Raw genomic sequence first — 22,494 nt, 5'->3', positions numbered from 1 at the left:
CATATTGAAATATGTCAGCTGTATTCTTACATAAATTCTAATAAATTGGTGCAGGAGAATATGACCAGGATGTTGTTGATCACAGATGTGCAGGATCTTATTAAAAGACATCAAGCACAGATCGTTACTTCTTTGAAAGATCCTGATATCAGGTAGCTTTCAAGTCTTCACAAGAATAAATCATCGTTTTTGCTTTCATGACAAATGTTGGCAGCAATATGCATATATTGATGCTATATTCTGTGTACTCATAACCTTTGTTGCTTCATATTTTCAAATCATTGCTTCGTAATCTATATTTGTTTGTTAGGTTGGTTTGACTTGTGAGTTTAGACTTTCGTGTGCAATCTATGAATGTGGGTCTGATAAGCTCACTAAACCCACCAGGACCTGGTGGGTTTAGTGAGCTTATCAGGGTCTCAGTCTTTTTATTCCTTGTATTCATGAGCAGTGCGTTTACTGTGGACTCAACAAGTGCAGAGGTGTGCCAGAGCTTTTGAGTTTATTAAAAGGGAATTGGCAATTTTGTGTGATTTGCTGATCCAATTTACCTCGTAAATGATTATAAAAATATGTTGGTATATGCCACTGAATTGCATGTTTGATTTGATACTTTCTGTCTTCTCTTGCTGTATCTATTATTTCTGTTGATCATCTTCAAACAGATTGTCAATAAAATGAAGTCTTTCACGATGAAATCCTAATTAGATCTGGCATGTCTTAAAGTTTTAGATGCCTTAAACATGCTTTATAGTTAATGAGAATAGCTATGGTATTCTAGTCTGGTCATTGCATGAGGCTGTAATATCTAAGGCCTGTTTGCTTGCATGTCACTGAACTTGATGCGATTCTAGTATCTGCAACTAAAATCCAGTATTTAGCTTCACTTAGCTTAATGTCCAACATGTTAATGCAGCAGTGTCAGTTTGAGGCTCATTGCAAGATTTTGGCAAGATAAGTTTATATATAAAGGTACAATAACAATATTATGAATTTATGATAGTCATGTGCAGTAAGATTATGATATTATATATGCTTCAATAATGTGTCTTATATATAACGCAACCAGATTCTTATGTTTTATTTCTCACCACAAACAACCCAACAGCTAACTTGTAATTCAAAATACTAGAATTGCAACTGCATGAAGCTCCATTTATGCAGCATTCCTCATTGCAAGCAACCAACCAGGCCCTTAGTGCATTTCAGTTTATCAGTGACAGTATATTCTCTATTAAATTAAAAAGTTTGTAATACTTGTTAAATGTGACTTTCAAAGAAGTTTGGGAAAACTAATATCAACAGTTTGTCGTATTGACTTTTAGGAACATCTTCGGATCATGATTCATACTGAAAAAAATGTTAATAGATGATATGGGCTCAACAAAGTTCGGGGAGGGTGGCACAAGTAGAAAATTTTATAATTAGGGAGCCTAGTTAAGAAATGATTGGGTTCAGTATGCTGTTAACTAATACTAAAATTTATTTATTTGTCTGTCATTTTCCCATGGTAATGTTCTCTTGGCTATTGAAAACTATTTTTAATCATCTAGGCCATTGATTTGAAAGATTAACTCTTTTGTGATGTTAGTCCTTAGGAACACTTCATCCTAGTTAAGTTGGGGAATAGTGTTCGATAAGGGGGAACTGTTATTCCAGTTAAACACCATAGTTTGTACTAAGAATAAGGTTCAATCGTTTTTCCACTTGATGCCCCTCATCTAAGGATGACTGTTCCCGGGTAATGGTGGAATTTGGTTACTCTAGGTTTAAGTACCCATTTCTATTCTAGGGGCAACAGTGGAAATAAAGCCCCACAATTATTTATCTTATGTTGAATATTATTTAAAATGCTGTACAATATATTATTTATTGTAGCATGTTAACATATATTTTTAATATATTGATGCTGCTTAAGTCTTCATGCTAACAGTAAGCATAATATACTACAAAAACATGCTATATTATGTTGGTTTGTATCAAGGTCTTAAATATGGTCTATATTTGGGGCACCATAACAGATCAGTAGGAAATTGGTGCTAGGTATGCCCCTCAAACCAACACTAGATACTGTTTCAGCATACCATACTGATTCTTGGTATGATGCTCGTACCAGTTGTTTGCTGGTATCAATACTTAAAAACCTCGATATGTTATACATCTATTATGATAGTATATTATTTTTATTAAGTAAATCATATTCAGTACATTTAAGTTATAATTGTATATAGGTGTACATACTTTTGTACAGAAGACAATAATTTATAATGTAAACATGCTATACATACTTAAAAGGGAATGCTAAACCATAAGCATGTGCCATCATCTAGCTGCAAGTTTTCCACCAAATCCGTTGTTTAACTGGAATGATCAATTAAGAGACTGAAAGACATTAGGTATAGCTTGTTTGAACCACCTTACTTAGCCAATATCATGGCTAGTGGTTGCTTGAAGGGAGAATAACACTTGTCTTTTTAGAACTTAAATTTCTTATTATTACTCCTATTCCACCCCAATGATAACAAAAGAGACAATTCTATCCATAGGTAATAATTTTAAAGTACTTTATTTTCAATTGCATCTAAAAGACTAAGTAAAGAAGGGTTTTATTAGAGCCACTGCTGTGCATTCTGAGGAAAAAAGTTGCCACAGTCAAACCATGGAATCTAGTTCTTGGGCAAGGCTGTCATAGACTTGCCATGAAGGGTTTTCTGAAAAACGAGGAAATTCTTGTCTTGTTAATATCATAAATTAATGCCCATAAGTATAGGAATTAATTGGATAGGGCTTGGAGCTACACCAATGTTTTTTCCACCTGATGTCAACAATGTCTAGAGTCAGACCAATGATTGTAGTATCATATTATGAATTAATGCACAAGATTCTTTGGATTCGAATATTTCTTATTGAAGAAAAAGCAAATAGAACTTGGATATAAATTAAAAAGAGCATAATCTAAGCCAAAATTGGTTCACCTGCACCATTGCTTCATAATCACATGATCCTTAGTGAGACTCTACCACTGAATTAGAGTATGGTAGCTGATGTGGCGGGGGTTAGCTCCAAATTGGACATTTAATCACTGGTCCAATGTCCATCCCCAGGAAATTTGGATATTCACTACCACTTATTAGGACTTCCAGCTTTCGGTACCACCTTAACACTACCATGCTGTATGTCATTTGTATGTGGTTAGTTTTAGGAGCTGCGGCGTCAACTTTAAATGATGAGGCCTGCTTTTGTTAGATCATGTCCACCGGAAAGGAGATGCAGAAGTGGGGAAAAAAGAGGGGAAAATGAAAATGATCGTGGTGAATTTACCACATTTTATTCTTTTCAAGTCCACTTTTCCATGGGACAGCATCATCGCACAATTTTGCAGCTGTTTCTTCCCCCGCCCCGCCTCGCATGAAGGCAAAAGAAGTTGAGAGAACCACCTAATATAGTTATCCAGGCCCAATATGTTGGAAACTACACCAAGATTCAAAGCCAAAACATCCTGCCATGTGGAGCATGGGTGCGACTACTTGGTTAGTGCCCAGTTTGATGCACATTAATTTTTGTTGGAGAATGTGTAGGAAAAGGAGGGGAAGATCTGAGGTAACTTGGATGGAGGTTGTGAAGAAGTACATAAAAAGCTTAAAATAACTTCATTGATAACCCTAGATAGGACTTCTTGTAAATAGAGCTTCATAAAACCTGCCAGAATAGTGGGGGCAGTACTTGTTGGTTGTGGTTTTCTTAACTAAAAAGTATATTACATGCATATATATGTATATCTATATATGGTCATTTTTATCCTTCTGGGCTCTGATTGATGCAGGGTCAATATATTCAAACACTTTTTTGAAAGCATTCCTGACTAAGGAGGTCAGAACCTCCAATTCCCTCTGGCTTTCCTTTGTGGACAATTTCAATCTGACTGCCTAGTCAATTTAAATCTGCCTGCCTAGTGGCAGGTAAAATCAAGTCAAATTCTGAAATGGCATATAACAATTAGTGCTTCCAAACTTTTTTTTCTAGTCACCCTTCTCTTCCGGATTGTTTCTCATTGTTACAATGTCTTGAACATGCTTGAATATCCCTAAGAAAAAGCTTCCATTTTTTTTTTGAGGAAAGAAGAAAAAGCTTCCTTTTTTTTCAGTGGAAAATATTTAACATTTCTAACTGTTGCGCTCACTATCTTCCTTCATATGGATAAATTACTTTCCAGAGTTCCAAACCTCTGTCGATGTGGATGTTCTTCATGTTTCATAGTGTTCCCTGAATATTTTCCTGGTCCATTAATTATGATGAATGTAAAGGCTTAAATTACAGTATCTAGATTTAAAAACCAGTGGTAACAAATTTTAGGTCATATTTGGCTTTAGCTTTTGAAAAATAAAATCTGTCATGACGTCTCTTATTTTGTATTTGGATGTTACCTTTCTTGAGCACATATTCCTGCTGGTATGCTTCAATATTAGAATAAACTTTTTTTCTTTCAGAAATTTGTGGTGCTTAAGCATGTTTAGTAGTTCACTTGTAATTTTAATTGCAGGGTATGGGATTGTCAAACATTTTATTGAATGCGTCTTCTCCTGCATAAATGCGATTTCTTCCTTATCTATAGCGAATCTTGTCCCTCATATTGCTGTTTTATTTTCAGTATTAGAAGACGTGCTCTTGATTTGCTCTATGGAATGTGTGACGTGACAAATGCCAAGGATATAGTTGAGGAGTTATTGCAGGTACAAGTGAACCTTATGATATAGAAAGAGCTTTTTCTGAATATGAGTGCCTACATATAACTATTAAATTAATATATGTTGTATATTTTTAGTTGCAACACGAATTGTGAAAGTTATCTCAACTCTCTTTCTTCATCAGCATCTTAGCACCGCAGATTTTGCAGTAGGAATTGGTTAATATATGTCGTATATTCACAGTTGGCACCTGAATTATGAAAGTTATCTCACTGTTTTTCTTTTCCTCAGTATCTGAGCACAGCAGATTTTGTAATGCGTGAAGAACTGGCACTAAAAGCTGCCATTCTAGCAGAGAAATTTGCCCCAGATCTTTCTTGGTAAGAATACCAGCTTCCACATGGGTTTTATATAAAACTTTTTCTTATTTTATATCCTATTAAGTGTTTGCCTTGTTATTTTTTCTTTCTTTCTTTTTTAACTTTTGTTCGAAGGGTTGATGGCATGCTTTAAGATTTGATTCCACTGCTTTGGTCAGAGAACAATTAATCAGCAATGCAGGAGGAAATTATATTTTTCTCATTGAAAATAACACATGGAAACCTGATTTTTTCCACTCTAAAAGAATAGCTCTATAGATTGAAACTTGAAAGTGGGTTTACCAAATGCTGTTAGCTTGGCTGGTTGGCACCCCTCTCCTAAGGGCTTGCCTTTGCGGGAGGTCCAGGGTTCAGACCCTGGTGGTGGCACATTACCACCATATTGCTCGAAAAAAATAGGTTGGAGGTGAGTCTCTACTATGAAGCATGATTTTTCTTGAAGCATAATCTTCATGATGCTGTGAAGTGGCTGGCAGCCAAAGGGTACGAACCATGGAATGCCGTACCGGCCCGTACCGGCCGGTACATACCGGTCCGGTCCTAGACCGGTACCGGAACTACAAGAAAACCGATATTTTTCGGTTTTTTAGCCGAACCGGCCGGTACGGAGCCCGTACCGGCCGGTTCGCATCGGTACGAATTTTTTTTTTATAGAACCACAGCGCCTCGCGCTGTGATTTTTGAAACCACCGCGTACTGGCCGGTACGTACTGGACCGGACCGGTACCATACCGGTCCGGCCGGCCACCGATACACCGACTGGTACCGGTACGGCGAACCTTGGTACGAACATATCTAGGATATTGATTATTTGATACCAGCTTTTTAAAGGTTAATATTATAAGTTACCATGTGAATTGTCATATCTATTGTCTCAAATCTGAAATGGCAATTGTACCAAAATATATGTTAATAAAGCTTTCTTGATGTGAGTTTTATGTGGAGTAACTGCATCTTCTGTCATCCCCCACCCATCTGCATGGGTGGGGAGCTGTGAACTTAAAAAAAGTCAGTGCCGACCAACCAATCACAGTCTAAGTTGATGTATCATTTTATGATTAATGTAATGTGCACCTTTTGAGAAGTTATGGAATATTCTTGCAATTCTTTCCTTGCATTCATGGTTCTCAATTTGATGGGTCAGGCCTGTGTGATTATTGTTTATATCAAGGTTTTCATTATTGAACCCCATAATGGTAGCTTAATAGTATGGGTCAGGTCAGTATGTAGACTGTTGTAGCAACATGGTAGACTACTAGCGGTGAGACAGTAGTTGTACCTTTGTCTCAGTACAGAACCATATGGTGGTGCAGAAAACCTTGGTTTATATTATGTTTAGGGCACTAATCAAGTATTGAAAAATTATTTGAGTACTCGTTAGTGGTTATTCTGCTTCCATCACTTGAGAATGTTGGATAGTAATAGGTTGTGTTCTTAAGGCCTCTCCTGCTTCCATAAAAAGAATACACTTGTGATGTTCTTGAGGGATATTCTATCTAGGAATTGGCTTTTGCAAGCTCTAAGTACCTAAAAGTACTGGCTTTATTATCAACTAAGATCAGAGACAATGCACATCATGGGGAAGCCTCATGTAAGATGGTAGGCCCACTTGCTTTTTAGGAAGAGGTTGGGCGGGGGGGGGGGGGGGGGGGGGGGTATTTATGTTTATTATTTATAGTATTCTCGCTACCTTAATATATCTGTCTTTCCTTGCTTTGAGAAGTCAGCTTAGTACTTCTTTATTGCTATTGGCGTCTAGACATTTGTAAGAGCAAGAACACTCATCTCCAAAGATTGTGGAATGTATGTAGCACTGACCCTTTCAGATGGAGACTTCTGGGAGAAGAAATATCTGAACCTTGCAAAGGGTTAATCAGTGAAAAATGGATGCCCAAAATAAGTTAAATGGGATTATTATGACTTAGTTTTGAGTATGGATGGAAGATTGCATGGTATTCCATATATAGGATGGAAGTGAACAGAGACATCATTGTTCTATAATAAGGTCGTTGGAAAACTATCTATGGGGCAGGTTTTTGAGCCTATGGAAAAGATTGGTAAAACAGTTTTAGTTATGTAGACGCGAACCTTCGAAAGCAGATGATATATCCCTTTGTTTCTGTTTACTATAGAATCCTCTGAAAAATTAGCAGGTTTTTGCTTAAAATTTTGTATGGATACAAATGCATGTGTTGAGGTGTGGTTAGGTGATTAAGTTTTATGAATTGGGTGGGATCTCAGATGTGATGATATCTTCCATAATGCTTATTTACCTTCAAGTTTTTCATTGGTCAGATCTGTAATTGCTAATCCTTCTTTTCTTATAGGTATGTTGATGTTATTCTTCAGTTGATTGACAAAGCAGGGGATTTTGTTAGTGATGACATATGGTATCGTGTGGTTCAATTTGTCACCAACAATGAAGATTTACAGGTGTACTTAATTTGCGATCATCATTGATGCTTTTCTTGATTAATATGACTTTCTAAGCTATCATTGCACATTTTCTTTTTGTTTAGAAATCTGATTCTTGTAATGTATCAGCCATATGCCGCGGCCAAGGCGAGAGAGTACCTTGACAAGCCTGCTTTGCATGAAACAATGGTCAAGGTGTTTGTCTTGTCCCAATCTCCATTTCTTTCCATATCAATGATGTTCAACGTAAATTGGCAACTGAAAGTATTTAACAAAGCTAAGCATTGAAAACATGCTTTGTCTTGGAGCAAACCTGATTAGTCCTTTGCACGAAAGTACATGGTTCACACAAAAAGATTTCAAACTAAATATTAAAAGGAATCTTTAAAATAGTCAGAACTTTCGACTAGCTAAAATTAAATTTGCAAATTCAAATTCACGCTGATGCAAGTTAAAGAAGTGATCATATATTAAACACCTTTTGGTCTCTCAAAAATATTTAACACTTCTTCTGGTACACTGATGTAAGGAAGGCCTTTTATTGAGGACTTCAATTTAAAGTTGGTTTGAAATGTGTTCGTGATATCAAATATGAATGCTGCTCTTCTTCCAACCATACATGGAATTTTCTTTAAAAATATTTTTTTTTTGTTTCCTGACATTTTGGGCATAACTAGTGAAGCCATTTAGGATTCTGTTTTGAAGTGTTATTGGATTCTTCATACGAAAGCCATTATGAAGTTCTAGAATTTGTTATTTGACTGATTATTGCAAATAACATTGGATAGGAAGTATTTTCATCCTACCCCATTTGTCTCTCCACCTAGCTACCTCTTTCTTTTTTTTCTCTCCCCTTAACCTCCTTGTTTAGTTTCTGTTAGTTTCATAGCATATTATTCTCATCAACCCTATGCATGTAGCATGTCTGCCTATGCATGGGCTGTCATGATGACAAACTCTTTGCCCAAAAAGACAATATTACAAGCCTATACTGAAATACCTAGGATAGTAGTTAGGTTTTGTTGACCTAGAGCTGAACCAATTGCGAGGTCATAAATATTGTTGACCTTGGATGGAGATTGATTGTTGGGAAGGTATTGGTAGGCTCATTTGCTTAAGTCCAAAGACATTATAAAGAATGCAAGAACAGCTTTCCCAAGCCATGTCAATTTTTTTCTATTTGAGCTTGGTCTGGGCTTGAAAGCTATATTCATTTTCTACTTAGCTTGGATCCAAGGTTGAAATCTTTGTACTTGAAATACTTTACCCAACCTTAGTGCAATGTTTTTTTTTGGGTTTAATGTTTTACACACGTTTCTTTCATGACATGGCAAAACATTTATAGGTCAGAGAAGTGTTATTAATTTGGACTTGAGTTGCATTCTATTACCAAGTATAGTAGTTCTACAGAAATCTTATTTATTGCAACTCCTGCAACAGGTCAGTGCTTATATTCTTGGGGAGTACAGTCACCTTTTGGCCAGAAGACCTGGCTGTAACCCTAAGGAAATTTTTACTATTATAAATGAGAAGCTTCCTACAGTATCGTAAGATGATAATTTTTTGCATCTTTGTCCTTTCCTGTTTATAACATTGCCGGATGTTTTCTACAAGCTTAAGAATGTCATGTGTTTCAGAAAGCCTACGGTTGCCATCCTTCTTTCAACTTATGCCAAGATATTGATGCACACTGAACCCTCCGATCCAGAATTGCAGGAACAGATCTGGGCAATATTCAGAAAGTAAGTTTCACCATTAGCTCGTCTTTTATTTGATTTCTGTAAGTACTGCTGTTAGCCTCTTATTATTAATTTAGGTTTTGTGTCATAACCATGACCTTGAAAGTTTACCCCTTTGTGCATTTTGGTCAGATATGAGAGTTATATTGATGTCGAGATACAGCAAAGAGCAGTTGAATATTTTGTACTGAGTAGGAAAGGTGCAGCTTTAGCGGATGTTTTGGCTGAAATGCCTAAGTTTCCAGAACGACAGGTACAAATCTGCATAAGACCTTCTATCAAAAATTTGAGAAAACTTTGTTATTTGAAAGAAATTGAGAAGGCTGATGCAAGGGATGGATTTGAGGCATCATGCTTGAAACTAATTCTGTTTACCATCGTCAAAACCAGTCTGCTTTGCTGAAAAAGGCTGAAGATGCTGAAGTTGATACAGCAGAACAAAGTGCCATAAAACTACGGAGTCAACAACAGACATCGAATGCGCTGGTTGTAACTGATCAGCAACCTGTCAATGGACCTCTTCCGATCAACCAGCTAGGCCTTGTTAGAATACCAAGTCAGAAAATGGTTAGATCTGTTCTTCTCTGTTCATGATCCTGCAAATAGTCATTTTGTGATGAGTTCATTAAAAGTTGTGGATATATGCAGGAAGCTAGCTCCCACAATCAAGGACTGACCAAAGAAAATGGAGCTGTCAGTAAAGTTGATCCAGAACCCGCCCCTTCAGCAGATTTCCTTGGAGATCTTTTAGGTCCTCTGGCAATAGAGGGCCCTCCAGCTGCTACAGTTTCAGCCGAGCAAAATATGATCTCGGGATTGGAAGCTACTCCTAATGCTGCAGATGCATTAGCATTAGCAACTGTTGGTGATCAATCAAACTCAGTCCAGGTATAAATAATTTTTCCATGCCTTCAAATTTCCAAGCTTTTGAGATAGTTGATACCTCGATGATCTTGTTTTTAGCATACAGCATGCAAATTATTTTGCACTTAACCTTTAAATGGCACCATTCCTTACTCTTAGAAACAAATACCTTTTTTCTATAAATAATGCATTTCTCTTGTCCTGGGTTCACGGTAGCCCCTCCTCCCTTTTTTCTCTTTTTTCCTTTGGGTTGTCCATGCTGTTCAAGTAATTATTTGCCTGTTCTGCAGCCAATTGTTAATATTGCGGAAAGGTTTCATGCACTGTGCCTGAAAGACAGTGGGGTGCTATATGAGGATCCCTACATGCAGGTTTGCTACCGAACAACTTTTATTATGTGGACATAAATCAGATAATTGGCATGTAAAAAGCCCTATACTGCTTATTCATTCCAATACCATGCTTAGAAATTAACTATGCTATCTTGATGTCAGATTCTTCCATGCTTTTCCTTTTTCTCCGAAATGTTTGTTTGTATTTCCTGTCTTTTTTGTTTAGATTGGCATAAAGTCGGAGTGGCGAGCCCATCATGGGCATCTTGTTCTTTTCTTGGGAAACAAGAATACTTCACCTCTCTTGTCAGTGCGAGCTGTGATATTGCCTCCAACTCACTTAAAGGTGGAACTCTCATTAGTACCCGAGACTATTCCTCCAAGAGCACAGGTCAGGAGCATTACAATGTGTTGCCTTCTGTGAATTCTTTTGCTTGTGTGATGGTCCATCAACATTTCTCTCTTACATGTTCTAGGTGCAATGCCCACTTGAAGTTGTAAATCTTCGAGCAAGCAGGGACATTGCCGTTCTTGATTTCTCGTATAAATTTGGAACTACAGTGGTCTGTCCTACTTCTAAGCTTGGTTTTATCCACTTCTTGTCTATAAGTCTAAGCAGATGCTTCCTTTTTCCCTGATTTATGATAATATACTTTATTTCCTTCATTCAGGTTAGTGTAAAGCTACGGCTTCCAGCTGTCTTAAATAAGTTTTTGCAACCTAAGTCAGTCTCTGCTGAAGAGTTTTTCCCCCAGTGGAAATCATTGTCTGGACCACCTTTGAAGCTTCAAGAAGTGGTAAGCTTGCACTTGCCTCCTGATTTAGTCCTTTCTGAAGACATATGGTGAAGAAGAATGTATGAGGCTGACACCAATAGATATAAAATGCTTTTAGGTTGTCGTTTTGATATTGTAACCAAAGCTATATGATGGTACTGAAGCTTTTACTAGGATTAAAATGGCAAAGAATGGTACATGGAAACCTTATCTCTTCATCCAGGAAAAAGGAATCCAAAATCTAAGTTATATGAGATACATAACCGCTCAAGGGACTAGGTAAGGATAGAGTTAATAGACAACAAAGGTAAATGAACTAATGGAAAGCATGATCAGAAACAGAAAACAGCTCGACCAGTAATAAGTTCCTCCCAATCCGCAAGTTGCTCCATCCTAAAACAGGCAAGGTTTTATCAATCCATTTGACCTAAAAGTCGACTTCTTCTCAAATCCCTTAGGTTGCATAACCGAACAAACCAGCAAACAGTGTGCTTGAAGACTTCTCTTTTCAAGAATTTTCTTTCTTAAATTATTTTAGACAATTCTTGCATGTAGATGCTATTCATTTTGGAAGAGTTTCATGATTGATGTTTTTAGCTGATGTTTTTAGTTGTCACAGTAGCCCACTAAAACATTACATGCTTGATTTCTTCACCACTCTAAGAGTCCATGTGCCAGTTGCTATCCAACCCATGTTCTTTTGCTTGCCATGTTATACTATTCGTACAAGGGTTTGTACTTAGAGAGGATTGATGGCAGCATGAATTTTCCATAAAACAATACTGAAGGCCAATTATATTAACATCGAGATAGAAATAAGACTATCATGTCCATTTATTATATATATATATATTCCTTCTGAGACAATGATTCCAAATAAAACTATTGTTAACAGTTTGCCTATAATCTACAAGGAAAGTTGATTTTAGAGAAATTTGTGGGGAATATCAGTGTGACAGCAATACCATGCACTCACCATGTTACTTTTGTCAACCCTTTTAGCTTTGGAAAACGGTCCCAAATTTGGAAGGAGATGATGTTGCAGTTTGGTGCTTTTCTCATTATCTGTAGGATATCGCAATGATTTTCAAAAGACTAATGTTATTATTAGTAGTCTTTAGCTAGTATCTGGAATCTTCTTCCTGGGCTCCTATACCCTCTTCTGTGCTTGTTTCCTAGGTGCTACCATATTTCGCTGTTTCCTGGAACCAGATCTGATTCTGTACCAATTCCGAATTCAGCTAAAATTTTCAGTCATTCCATGAAGATGCTAAATTCATCTCATTTCTCCTTAGAAATTTGACAAACCCTCCCCCAATTCACAAGATGCACCATTTTACCACTTCTCATGTCAAAATTTGAAGGGTTCTACACTTCTACTTAATCTTTCATGCATTGTTTGGTTAACCTGCTGTCCTTGGCGACTTGTCTTGGGAGGTGGAATAAGTCATAAATATCTGCTAGTGTGTTATATCTGCTTTTTCACAAACCTTGCCAGCAATCATCTTTTCTCCCTTTTTTCATTGTTTACTTCCTAATCTTCTGCAGAATTAGATGACTAGGGACCCTGATTTGCCATGATTCTTAATAGTGCCCATTAAGAGGCATTTAGTCAAATGATAACTCTGACTGTCACAAAAATGATTGGCAAAACGAAATGATACTTAACTTACTATGTTCCAGTTAATTGTCATTTTAGATATCACTAATAGATTTTGTCAGATATTAATGTCATTTTGGGTTTGGATGCAATCCGAGTGATAACTCATGTGGTTTCTTGCTTTACTCTGATTTAGGATTTGGATGTGGCATGTCTCTATTGTCTCTTTGCCTTTAGTGATTATTGGTTTGATAAAATGCCCACCTTATACCCGATCAAATTATTGTTTGCTGCCTCTATTGTCTCTTTGCATTTAGTGATTATGGGTTTGATAAAATGACCATCTTGTACCCAATCAAATTATTGTTTGCTACTATTAAACTGCTTGTGCCCTCTCCATGTATTTAAATGTCACTGGGTGCTCCTTGGGGTGAATCATCAAAGCCACAAGGGCCTATGGGACTGAGGCAAGCATCAGCCTGTAGAACATGCCCTACCACATTTTGCTTATAGTTATTTCCTCTGTTCTGGTAGTAAATTAGATTCATATTGATGTTCTTCATGAACTATTTTTATGATGAACCACATGTGACCATTTGAGCAGGTTAGAGTGGTAAAACCGATGTCTCTTCCTGAAATGACAAACTTGTTTACTAGCCTTCACTTGGGAGTTATTCCAGGACTTGTAAGTTGTCATTTGTTTGAATTTTAACTGCTTTTGTTATTTCAGATAGTTAATGTTTGATGTTCTTTACCAGGACACAAATTCAAATAATCTGGTTTCTTGCACTGGCTTCTATTCAGAGAGCACTCGAGCCATGCTTTGCCTGGTAAGAAAATAAAAATCTCTGTTTCCTTCCATAGGTACGAAAATTCTTGCTGCCCTATATTACTAAAAATGCCTTTGAACAACCCTTAGGCTGCATTTGGTTGCAGGATAGCTAACCAGGGGTTGGATGACTGTGACTATTGGTATCCTACCTTATCCATTTCGTGAAGCTGAAAAAACTGTTGTTTGGCTGCTGCTGCTTATCCATTTCTTTTTGCTGGTGTGGCAAAAATGTTGGTGGGTTAAAAAGGCATGCAATAAGTGGTTATGTGCCACTTTTGGGTGAAATGGCAGCTGTAAAGAGGAGTAAAATGTGAGCGCAGAAGGGAAGAATGGGGAGAAAAAAAATGCAGGGAGGGGGATCCAAACACCCAAGAGGCAATAGTGTTGGGCTGTATAATTGAATAACCTCCCCCTACCCATGGGCTAACCTGGATCCAAATTGGTGACTGGGATGTTGAGGGCATCCCCTTCTCCTAGGGGAAGCTTTGAAACCAGTGCTAGATGTTGGTGGATCTCTTTCTTTCGGATACATTTAAGTGTGAGGTTACATGCAGTCCCTGCTGCTTTCCAATTTTATAAAATTATCTGTTGCAATGCATAGAGGATGAGCCTTAGAGCGATGCTAAGGTTGCTCCATTATGACCTAGGTGTCATGAGTTCGAAATATGGAAATAACCTCTAAACTCATGGGGATAAGGCTACATCTGACCCTAACCCTGCAATGGCGGGAGCCTCGAGCATTGGGATGCCCCATCTATTGCAATGTATGCCGATAAGGACTTTGGGATTTCACTTTATGCTTTCTTTTGCAATTTGTTTATCCTCGTTGCTTCTGGTTTATTTGTCAAAGAAAAATAGTCTGTTTACTTTTTAAATGTTATGAATAATGTTGCTATCTTGAGTAATTTTAAAGTTACCTATTGTTCTATGCATTTTTGTTTATGTTACGAGTAGCAGACTGCATGTGCGGTCTTTGTTGTAGTCTCAGAGTAGTGGGCTTATTTCTTATCAAGAGGAGTCATTGAGTTTTTACTGTGTTCTCTTTTTCCCTAAGCAGCATTCTATTCCTGATTTCTTAGCCTACTATAATTAAAGGTGGAACAAGTCGAGCTTAAATTTGAATGAGTTGTTGATTTTCTGGTCAATGGTTCTATCCTACACATTGGAGTTCTATTAGTTTATTATCTAATAGATTTTTTTTAATTTTTTCCAGATTAGAGTTGAAACAGATCCATCAGACAGAACCCAGCTCCGGATAACTATTGCATCAGGAGATCCAACATTAACATTTGAGTATGTCTCTTTCTCGACTCTCCCTTTATTTGGTTTGTCCCACTAGCAGACTTTTATAAGCGTTCATTATGACAGGTTGAAGGAGTTTATCAAGGAACATTTGATCAACATCCCCACACCAACCCCTGCCCCTGCCCCTTCTCCTGCCCTTGCTGCAGCTGCATTACAACCACAATCACCAATTACCCGAGCAGGATATACTGATCCTGGTGTCATGCTTGCTGGGCTACTTTGACATCTTAAGCGGTTGTGTTTGGATGTGCTCATTTAATTTTCCAGAGAATGTCCTTAGACCAGCAAAAGTCCTGTTGGAGAGGAAAGGATGCTTGGGAGAGGACTGCAAGTGCCAGTGCTGGCGGGGCAAAGGCAAGCTCATTGTGATTAACTTGGTTTCTAGTTGGATTTTCTCCAGTGAAGTGTTAAATTCTTTGGGGCCACTGCTCCAGGCCCTCTGTAGAGGTATTATCATGGTGTGAAATTTTTTTCCTTTTTTTTTAATATAATCCCTTTTCCCTAAGATCTGGTGGTCAAATATTTGTAATCTGTTTAGCAATGTATTGGATTCACTGTTTGCAAAAGGCCGCTGTAAATGCTTTCTTTGACATCAATTCCATATTTTTATGTATTTAATAAGGGTAGAGCAAACTGGAACATATTATTGGTTTTCTCGTGGAGATGTGTAACCTTTATTCTCTTGCAATTTTATACCCAAGAAATCTGGATCAGTTACCTGAACCATTTATCTACATTTTTGCATTGGAAGAAGTATATAGTGATTTAAGGTGTTGCAAAACAATATTACTGTTATTCAGGTTCATTGGTCCCAGTTTCACGCTGCAGCGTTCAACTGTTGGCCAAGAGGTTACAGGGTTCTCCCATAGTGTGTGTTTATTGGGGAGTGAAAAGTTGTGCCTACTGAACGTTCTCAGCAAGTCCCTGCATTACTGAATGCTGCAGATTGTTAGTTAAGGTGCATAACTGAACCCAGAGGCTCTCCCTACCATCATTCACCCAACCGCATATTGCAGATTTTCATTTTCGTTTTGAGTAAAGATTTGTGGTACGCCTGTTTGTCGTTAATTTCTTGTAAGAACTTTGTTGATGCCGAGCTTGGAAAAGGTATGGAGGAACAAAATGTTCTACTCCATGCCAAGAAGTTACACCAGGCTGCTGACTTGCCTCATAAGAAGGCAACAGAAATGACACATGGCAATAAGAAGGGGGGGGGGGGGGGGGGGGGGGGGTGGAGTGTGATCAACAGAAAAGTAATGAGATGCCTCTTGTTTGGTTAGAGTTTTCAAAGGAGAGAGATGGAAAAGTTGTATTCCTATGGGAATATGATTCCCACATTTCATGGGAAAGTCTTTCTCATGAGAAACATAGGAAAGTTACTTTTCCATGGGGTGAGAATTACTTCATTTTTACTTTTTCCCAAAAAGGCCCTTCAGCATTAAAGAAACATTAAAGAGGTATTAAAGATCTAATTTTTATTAAGGGCATAATAGGAATTATACATAATTTTTTTAGGAAATTAGATGACCAACCAAACATAAGCACTTTGGAAATTTGTTACTTTCCCATGGTCAACCAAACATATCAAAAGTACTTTCCTAGGCATTCTCTTCCTAGGAATTTATTTCGTAGGAATCATATTCGTAGGAGGGAAAATGCTTTCCGTGAACCAAACGAGCCTTAAAGCGAAGGTGAAAATAATTTAACTATGACAGTCCATAAGGTAATTTAGGTAAGTTAGGGTGCGTACTCATTTATTGCTCTGTTCCGTCAGTGGAGCATATGAATTAGAATCTGTTGGGCCTTGTCAATTCAGGTCCCAATCTTGTTGCTGTCAATGTCTCGATTTTGTCTGTTGTATTCATTTCATAAGCTCAAAGTGTGAGCTGTGCCGCCAAGGTGGCAGCCTGGTGGTAAGAGGGCTTAGACTCCACCTGAGTTGTTCGGATTCGAAACGCGCAGGTGTCAATTAAATTAGGGGACCGCATGCCTCACTTCCGAATGGCTCTGTGTGGATATGCTTTTTTTTCATCAGTACTGAAGTGGCGCTAGGGTGACGTACTCACACGTGGATGGCCCAGTGAAGTTTCTCACGGGTTGGGGAGGGCATGTGGAAACTTGCGATCCGCATCGAACATTCTCTGTGGAAACTACGCGGGTGGAGTTCTGCCCCTCCCACTCCCCTCCTACTTTTTACCCAAAAAAAGTGTGAGCTGTTGTCATACTTTCCTTGCATATCTTTTGAAGGCATTTCCAGAACCAATATTCCCCCATTCAGAGGACAAATGATTCATGTCTCAACATTTGCAAATCTTTTCTCGGCCTTGTTCTGATACCGAAGATGACTTCTATCTGTCATTTCTTACATGTTACCTATAAGAGTAATAGATTGGATCACATAAACGAAAACGCTATTTTTTCAGATACCTATATAAAAATATGCATGCAAAGATGGGATCAATAGTTCTCGGTGCTAATGTCTCAAGTTATCATTAATACTGGTAGTTGACGCGTGGTGAAGCTATACCGGGTGACGGGTTATCCACGGCGCATCCCTGCTCAGCGAGCTAAGACAAATAAATGGCCTTGTTCCAATACCCCCCAAACCCAACCTTGATTAGGTGGATCAGAAATTAGAGATCGTACTTTTATTTTGGTGGTCTCACTTCCATGGATAGCCTTCCCCCAACCTCACAAACCCAAAGGGCCGATGATAACATAATTTAGACTTCACCAGCTGGCTGAATAGCACCTTTTGTAATAATTCCTGCCTTGATGGTAGTGGTTCGTGCTTTACAATTGCGGGTGGGCTTCTGCACGGCTAGATTTCAACACGGACGATGATGGAATTTGAACCAAAATTTCTTAAAAACTGAGACAACCTCACGGCAAAATCAGTCTCGCCGCTCAGCGGCACGACCATTTAGCGTAGAAATAACGGCGTAATGCCCCAGTCTATTTGTAGCCACTTCCACCACCTATCCGGACGTGCTCGTATCGTATCAAGATTTCCCTCGCCTCCACCCAACGGCTCTCCGCTAACCCGATTCGCCTTCCCATGTTCCTCTTCTCCCTCGATTCCCGTTCTGTACCAATTTTTGCCACCGCCGTCGCCTTCCCCGACCGCCGAGCCTCTCATCTCCACCCCCGCGCCAGTCTCCTCCCTATTCAGGTCGGTTCCGCCGGCCGCCCTCCCAAATCTGCCGCCATCTCCGACAGCCTCAGGCTCCTGGAATGGGACAAAGTCTGCGACTCCGTCTCCTCCTTCGCCGGCACGGCCTTGGGCCGAGAAGCGACCAAGGTCTCCTCTTTTGTTCCCTTCCCTCGGTCTTGTCATTCTCCTCGCGCCGCACGCGTTTCTTGGTTCTTGAACCGTTTGCTCTTTTCCTGGTATGCCTTAGGCGCAGCTTTGGTCGGTAGATGTGAGCTACGAGGAGAGCAAGAAGCTCTTGGACGAGACCTCCGCTGCCATTGAACTGATCAAGTATGGTGCTGGTGGGATGGATTTTGCCTGTATAGATACTAATTTGGTGAGTTCTTTCTTTCTTTCTTTCGTTCTTTTCTCTTACTCTTTTTTTTGCCCTTCCTTTTGTTCTTTCTTTTTCGGAACTTTTTAGGTTAACAGTTTTTTAGATTTTTCCTTAACGCTTGTTCCATCAACGAGCGAACTTGAAGAGCGTGCAGTTGCATATGGATGCTTCAAATTGATATGTATTTACACCCTTCTTTTCTGCTACCAACGAACCCTTCTAAAGAACGCGAGTTCGATCATTTTATGACCTGAGAAAATCAAGAAAACGCCCTTTTGAAAATAAAAATAACTGAATACAATTCTCGGTCATCAGGTCCCAACTCCCAAGTCACTTTCTCAATTAGCCTAGCCTTGAAGAATCTTGAAGAAGAACGTTAAATATTAATTTTGAAAATTTTTCTTAGTTGCATTTCATTCGTTTCTGATAGCCTTTGATAACACTTTTTAAGCATATATTCCTTCAATGAAAATAGTTTTGAGCATATCTGCACCCATCATTTTTCCTTGAAACAACGATTTGTTAGCTTCTTGTGGTGCTTTATGTTACAATCTGCAGAGGAAGACAGTCATATTCCAGTTGTGGATTGAAATACTCACCTTTTTTTTGTTCTGTATGTTAAACTTTGAAGAGATTGGTTTCTGTGGGACATCAGAAATTCAGAATGATTTTTTTTTGAAAGACAAAAATGTTCTGTCCTGGATAATGATATATTTTTCTCTTGGTCCCAAGAAGGAATTTAAATTAGGCCAATTAGCATGCTTTTTTTTTTTTGGAGGTAAGGCAATCTCATATATACACACACACACACACATACATATATACATACATACATATATGTGCATGCATGCGTGTGCGTGCACGTGTGTGCATGCGTGTGCGTGCAGGTGGGTGCACGGGTGTGTGTGCATGTGCATGTGTGCGTGCATGTATGTACGTATGTTAGAGAACAAAAATGTTTGTTACATTGTCAATTATTCATATGCCTTTTGGTGTAGAGTTTGTGTTGCTGCAACCTTGGTGTTTGGTTTCCCACATTTTGGTGTAAGTCTTCTAAATATTAGGTTAAGCCGGAATGAGATAAAGCATTCAGTAAAACACTAGCTCCTGAAATTTCACCATATTAAGGTTATGAACATTTAACTTTGGACCATGTTGAAGCTTTAATAGTATGTAACTGGGTATCTGACCATCATTAGATGGGTCCTCTCATTAGATTAATCCTCACAGTAAGATCCTCTCTGTCTACACTAATAGTTTTCTTTTGCTGAATAGGCTAAAATATAATGAACTGGTTGCTGGTGACTACTGAAAATGCTCTGTAGATTTGAGGACTCTATGTATTTGTCTTTCCATTGCTGGAAACTCAAAGGAATCCTAAGATAATAATTCTCAACCTTTACCTTCTAAATAGTTTCCAGAATTTCTTTTTTGACCTCAATTGTCCATATTTTGTCCATCATCTGAAGCTGGACCATTTTGAGGTTTGTTTTTCCCTTAGTTGCGCAACAGGCATCCTATAAAGACTAACCCGTCTCCTTTTCCCTGACATTCATGTAGTTTAGGCTGTCTACTTTTCCTACTTGCATATCTGCATTGCTATGATGTTCTCCTGGCCTGAAAATGTCAACCATGTGACTCAAACACCTTCATCACTAGGATTGACATTTATTATCAGCCTGTATTCCCTTGCCATTGCTTATGAGATAGTGCCATCCTGTAGGTGATTGGCATCATCTTTGCTTTAGGTTATAATGTTGAATTGTTGCCTCAAACAATTCTTAATTTAATTCCTAGAATCTTGTGCTGCTCCTCTTGAATAATTATCACCATTACTGCTTACAGTAATAAATATGCAATTAAATTATATACCTTTTAGAAATCCTGCTATTGTTGTAAGGTGTAAACCCTCAGTATTACCGGGTTTCAACCAAAAATATTTCTCTAACATTTTGTTCTGTCTGAGATGTTTAGTCAGTTTTATGGATAGAAACAATGGTTCCATTTGGCAGATTATGCTGGCAGTAACATGCTCGTTTCATCCTATGCTGAATGAACTGGTTTAAGACAAAGTATTACTTGTATATATATTCATATTCCAGTTAAACTTTTCCTTTCTGAAGTAAATGAATTGCACTCTGTTGTCGAATTGTCTAGGTTCACATTCATGGCTATTTTTTATGCTTGTGGAGCTCTTTTGCAATAACTTGCACCAAGGTTTGCCATACTAGTCGGTACTAATGTGTACTGATGGTGCCGTATTAAACTAGTACCGAACTAGTATGCGGTACGGGAAGTGTACTAACATTTGGTACGCCGAATTGACTCATATATGGGGCATACCGACATTATAATAGAATGGTACGAGTATGGGGTCCGGTACCAAGACAACGTATCTTGACTTGCACTATTTTATGGCTTTTAATGCACCAATAAAAAGACCAAATAGCTCTTACAGTTATATTGTAATAAAAATCATGAGTCAAGTCCTTGGTTCTGTCAAATTTGCCCGTATAGGAAAATCAATTCATCTTTCTATTTAATCTTTATATTGTATAGATCGTGTCCATGGGCAAAATTGGTAAAATATACAGCTCTCTCAGTAGCATAGAATCAATTCAAATTTAAGGATAGAAACTTCCCTTCATCATAATCTCTTCTCTTTGCTCTCCATGAACCGCCTTAGAAGCCCACACTCTCCATATAAACAATTCCTCCTTTGTAATCTTTTCTATTTCGATACAAATATTTTTTATTAAATTTATTTTTTAGATTTCATGTACATTGTGCATACATGTAGAATAGTCCTCAGAAAAATAATAATAGAATACTAAGGGGTGACCTTTCTTTGGTAATGGCAGTCATATCAGGTGGTTTATCTAGAGCTTTATATATACACCAATTTTATGTAGCTAGATTTTTTAGAATGCTATTCCAGTCAAACTTCTCAATGTCATAATATTTATATGCTATCATTTTATAGTTTTGGTGATTAATGATTATAGAATTTGTCTACTCTTTTGCTTCATCACCTGCTGCACTAATCAGTGATTGCTTGCATTTTGTTGTTATTAATCTGGTCACTCTTCAAAGGTAAAATCAGCAATTCATCGTGCTTCTAGAGGTTCTCTGTTAGATGGAAGGGAAGCAATAGCTGTTCTTAGCCTCATACTGTTTGCTGAAAATCTGCAAATTACTCTGAAAACAGCAGTCAAAGAAAATGCAAATTGGTACAACCGTTTTATGCCTCTTTCAGAAATGGTAAGCTTTTATGTGATATTTCACTCTATATTATTTCTATTATGTTGCTGCTGTGCGTATAGTTAACTCTTTGTTTTTTGAGTTAACTGTAGATAATGGATGTTGCTATAAGCCGATCATTTGCAAAGTTGGTGCAACAAGTGATAGATGAAGATGGCTCCGTCAAAGATAGTGCAGTTTGTTTCCTGAAACCCCTGTCCTAAAATTTGGCTGCTTATTCTCTGGAGAAAATAGCATATGATTATTATTGTATCATCTATTAATTAGAAACTGCAAGAAATAATTTGTGGTAGACACTAAAGTGAGATGCAACAATAGATCATATTTCATGATTTTTCTACTTTCGCCTTCTATGTATATTAGCTTCCCATTACTTTCAGAATGGTCAACCTACTTCTTGGAAACTTTTATCTGATTAAAGTTATGTAATTTCTTGTAATCCGATTTGTTTCACAAGTTTGCAGTTCACATTGTTGATAGAAACACTCTCAAGTCTCAAAAAAATTAGTTTTACACAAGAAAATAATTAAAGCCAAACATATAATGGATCTTGTGAAGTAGAATAAAATAATAGGGAACACTGTATTTCGGAAATATTCATGAAAAAGGAGAACGAGAGCAATGTCTAAGGCTTCTAGTGATTTATCTTATGCAACTCTGTGTCTTAGGATAAGTTCAAATGCAAAAAAGATCATGCAAAAGAACCAAAGCAATGAAATGAGAATCCATCTTATAGCATCAAAGAAACAATTAAGGACAGATGCTGATCGGGAAA

At 37.9% G+C, this 22,494-nt stretch overlaps 2 protein-coding genes across 9 annotated transcripts in view; both read left to right on the top strand.

Annotated features, from left to right (window-relative positions):
* Nucleotides 1-15,569, top strand: part of LOC103708507 (AP-2 complex subunit alpha-1-like) — a 31,275-nt gene extending 15,706 nt beyond the window's left edge. Inside the window, exons 10-27 of the mRNA XM_008793467.6 lie at nucleotides 55-152; nucleotides 4,649-4,730; nucleotides 4,977-5,065; nucleotides 7,393-7,498; nucleotides 7,610-7,675; nucleotides 8,921-9,027; nucleotides 9,118-9,222; nucleotides 9,352-9,472; nucleotides 9,610-9,786; nucleotides 9,868-10,107; nucleotides 10,374-10,454; nucleotides 10,642-10,806; nucleotides 10,892-10,978; nucleotides 11,087-11,212; nucleotides 13,396-13,476; nucleotides 13,550-13,621; nucleotides 14,837-14,916; nucleotides 14,992-15,569. Coding sequence (XP_008791689.2) covers nucleotides 55-152; nucleotides 4,649-4,730; nucleotides 4,977-5,065; nucleotides 7,393-7,498; nucleotides 7,610-7,675; nucleotides 8,921-9,027; nucleotides 9,118-9,222; nucleotides 9,352-9,472; nucleotides 9,610-9,786; nucleotides 9,868-10,107; nucleotides 10,374-10,454; nucleotides 10,642-10,806; nucleotides 10,892-10,978; nucleotides 11,087-11,212; nucleotides 13,396-13,476; nucleotides 13,550-13,621; nucleotides 14,837-14,916; nucleotides 14,992-15,151 — 2,043 coding nt within the window. The 3' untranslated portion in view covers nucleotides 15,152-15,569. The remainder of the gene's footprint in view (nucleotides 1-54; nucleotides 153-4,648; nucleotides 4,731-4,976; nucleotides 5,066-7,392; nucleotides 7,499-7,609; nucleotides 7,676-8,920; nucleotides 9,028-9,117; nucleotides 9,223-9,351; nucleotides 9,473-9,609; nucleotides 9,787-9,867; nucleotides 10,108-10,373; nucleotides 10,455-10,641; nucleotides 10,807-10,891; nucleotides 10,979-11,086; nucleotides 11,213-13,395; nucleotides 13,477-13,549; nucleotides 13,622-14,836; nucleotides 14,917-14,991) is intronic.
* A 1,828-nt stretch (nucleotides 15,570-17,397) lies between these two features.
* LOC103708528 (DNA mismatch repair protein MutS, type 2) overlaps nucleotides 17,398-22,494 on the top strand; it is a 51,059-nt gene continuing 45,962 nt past the window's right edge. For 2 of the 8 annotated variants that reach the window (XR_015976470.2, XR_015976471.2), the window contains exons 1-4: nucleotides 17,398-18,229; nucleotides 18,330-18,458; nucleotides 21,552-21,719; nucleotides 21,812-21,895. Coding sequence is in view for 5 of the 8 variants with exons in the window: in XM_088718618.2 (XP_088574744.2) it covers nucleotides 17,987-18,229; nucleotides 18,330-18,458; nucleotides 21,552-21,719; nucleotides 21,812-21,895 (624 nt within the window). In the remaining 3 variants the exon portion in view is untranslated. The remainder of the gene's footprint in view (nucleotides 18,230-18,329; nucleotides 18,459-21,551; nucleotides 21,720-21,811; nucleotides 21,896-22,494) is intronic. The other 6 variants (XR_015976472.2, XM_088718618.2, XM_039121125.3 and 3 more) reach the window with 6 other exon arrangements.

This window comes from Phoenix dactylifera, chromosome 3, assembly GCF_051530095.1.
Source record: "Phoenix dactylifera cultivar Ajwa chromosome 3, Ajwa_hap1_PhDact_Kaust_v1.1, whole genome shotgun sequence".
In the NCBI taxonomy this organism is placed as follows: domain Eukaryota; kingdom Viridiplantae; phylum Streptophyta; class Magnoliopsida; order Arecales; family Arecaceae; genus Phoenix; species Phoenix dactylifera.
This window is presented reverse-complemented; position numbering and strand designations above follow the sequence as displayed.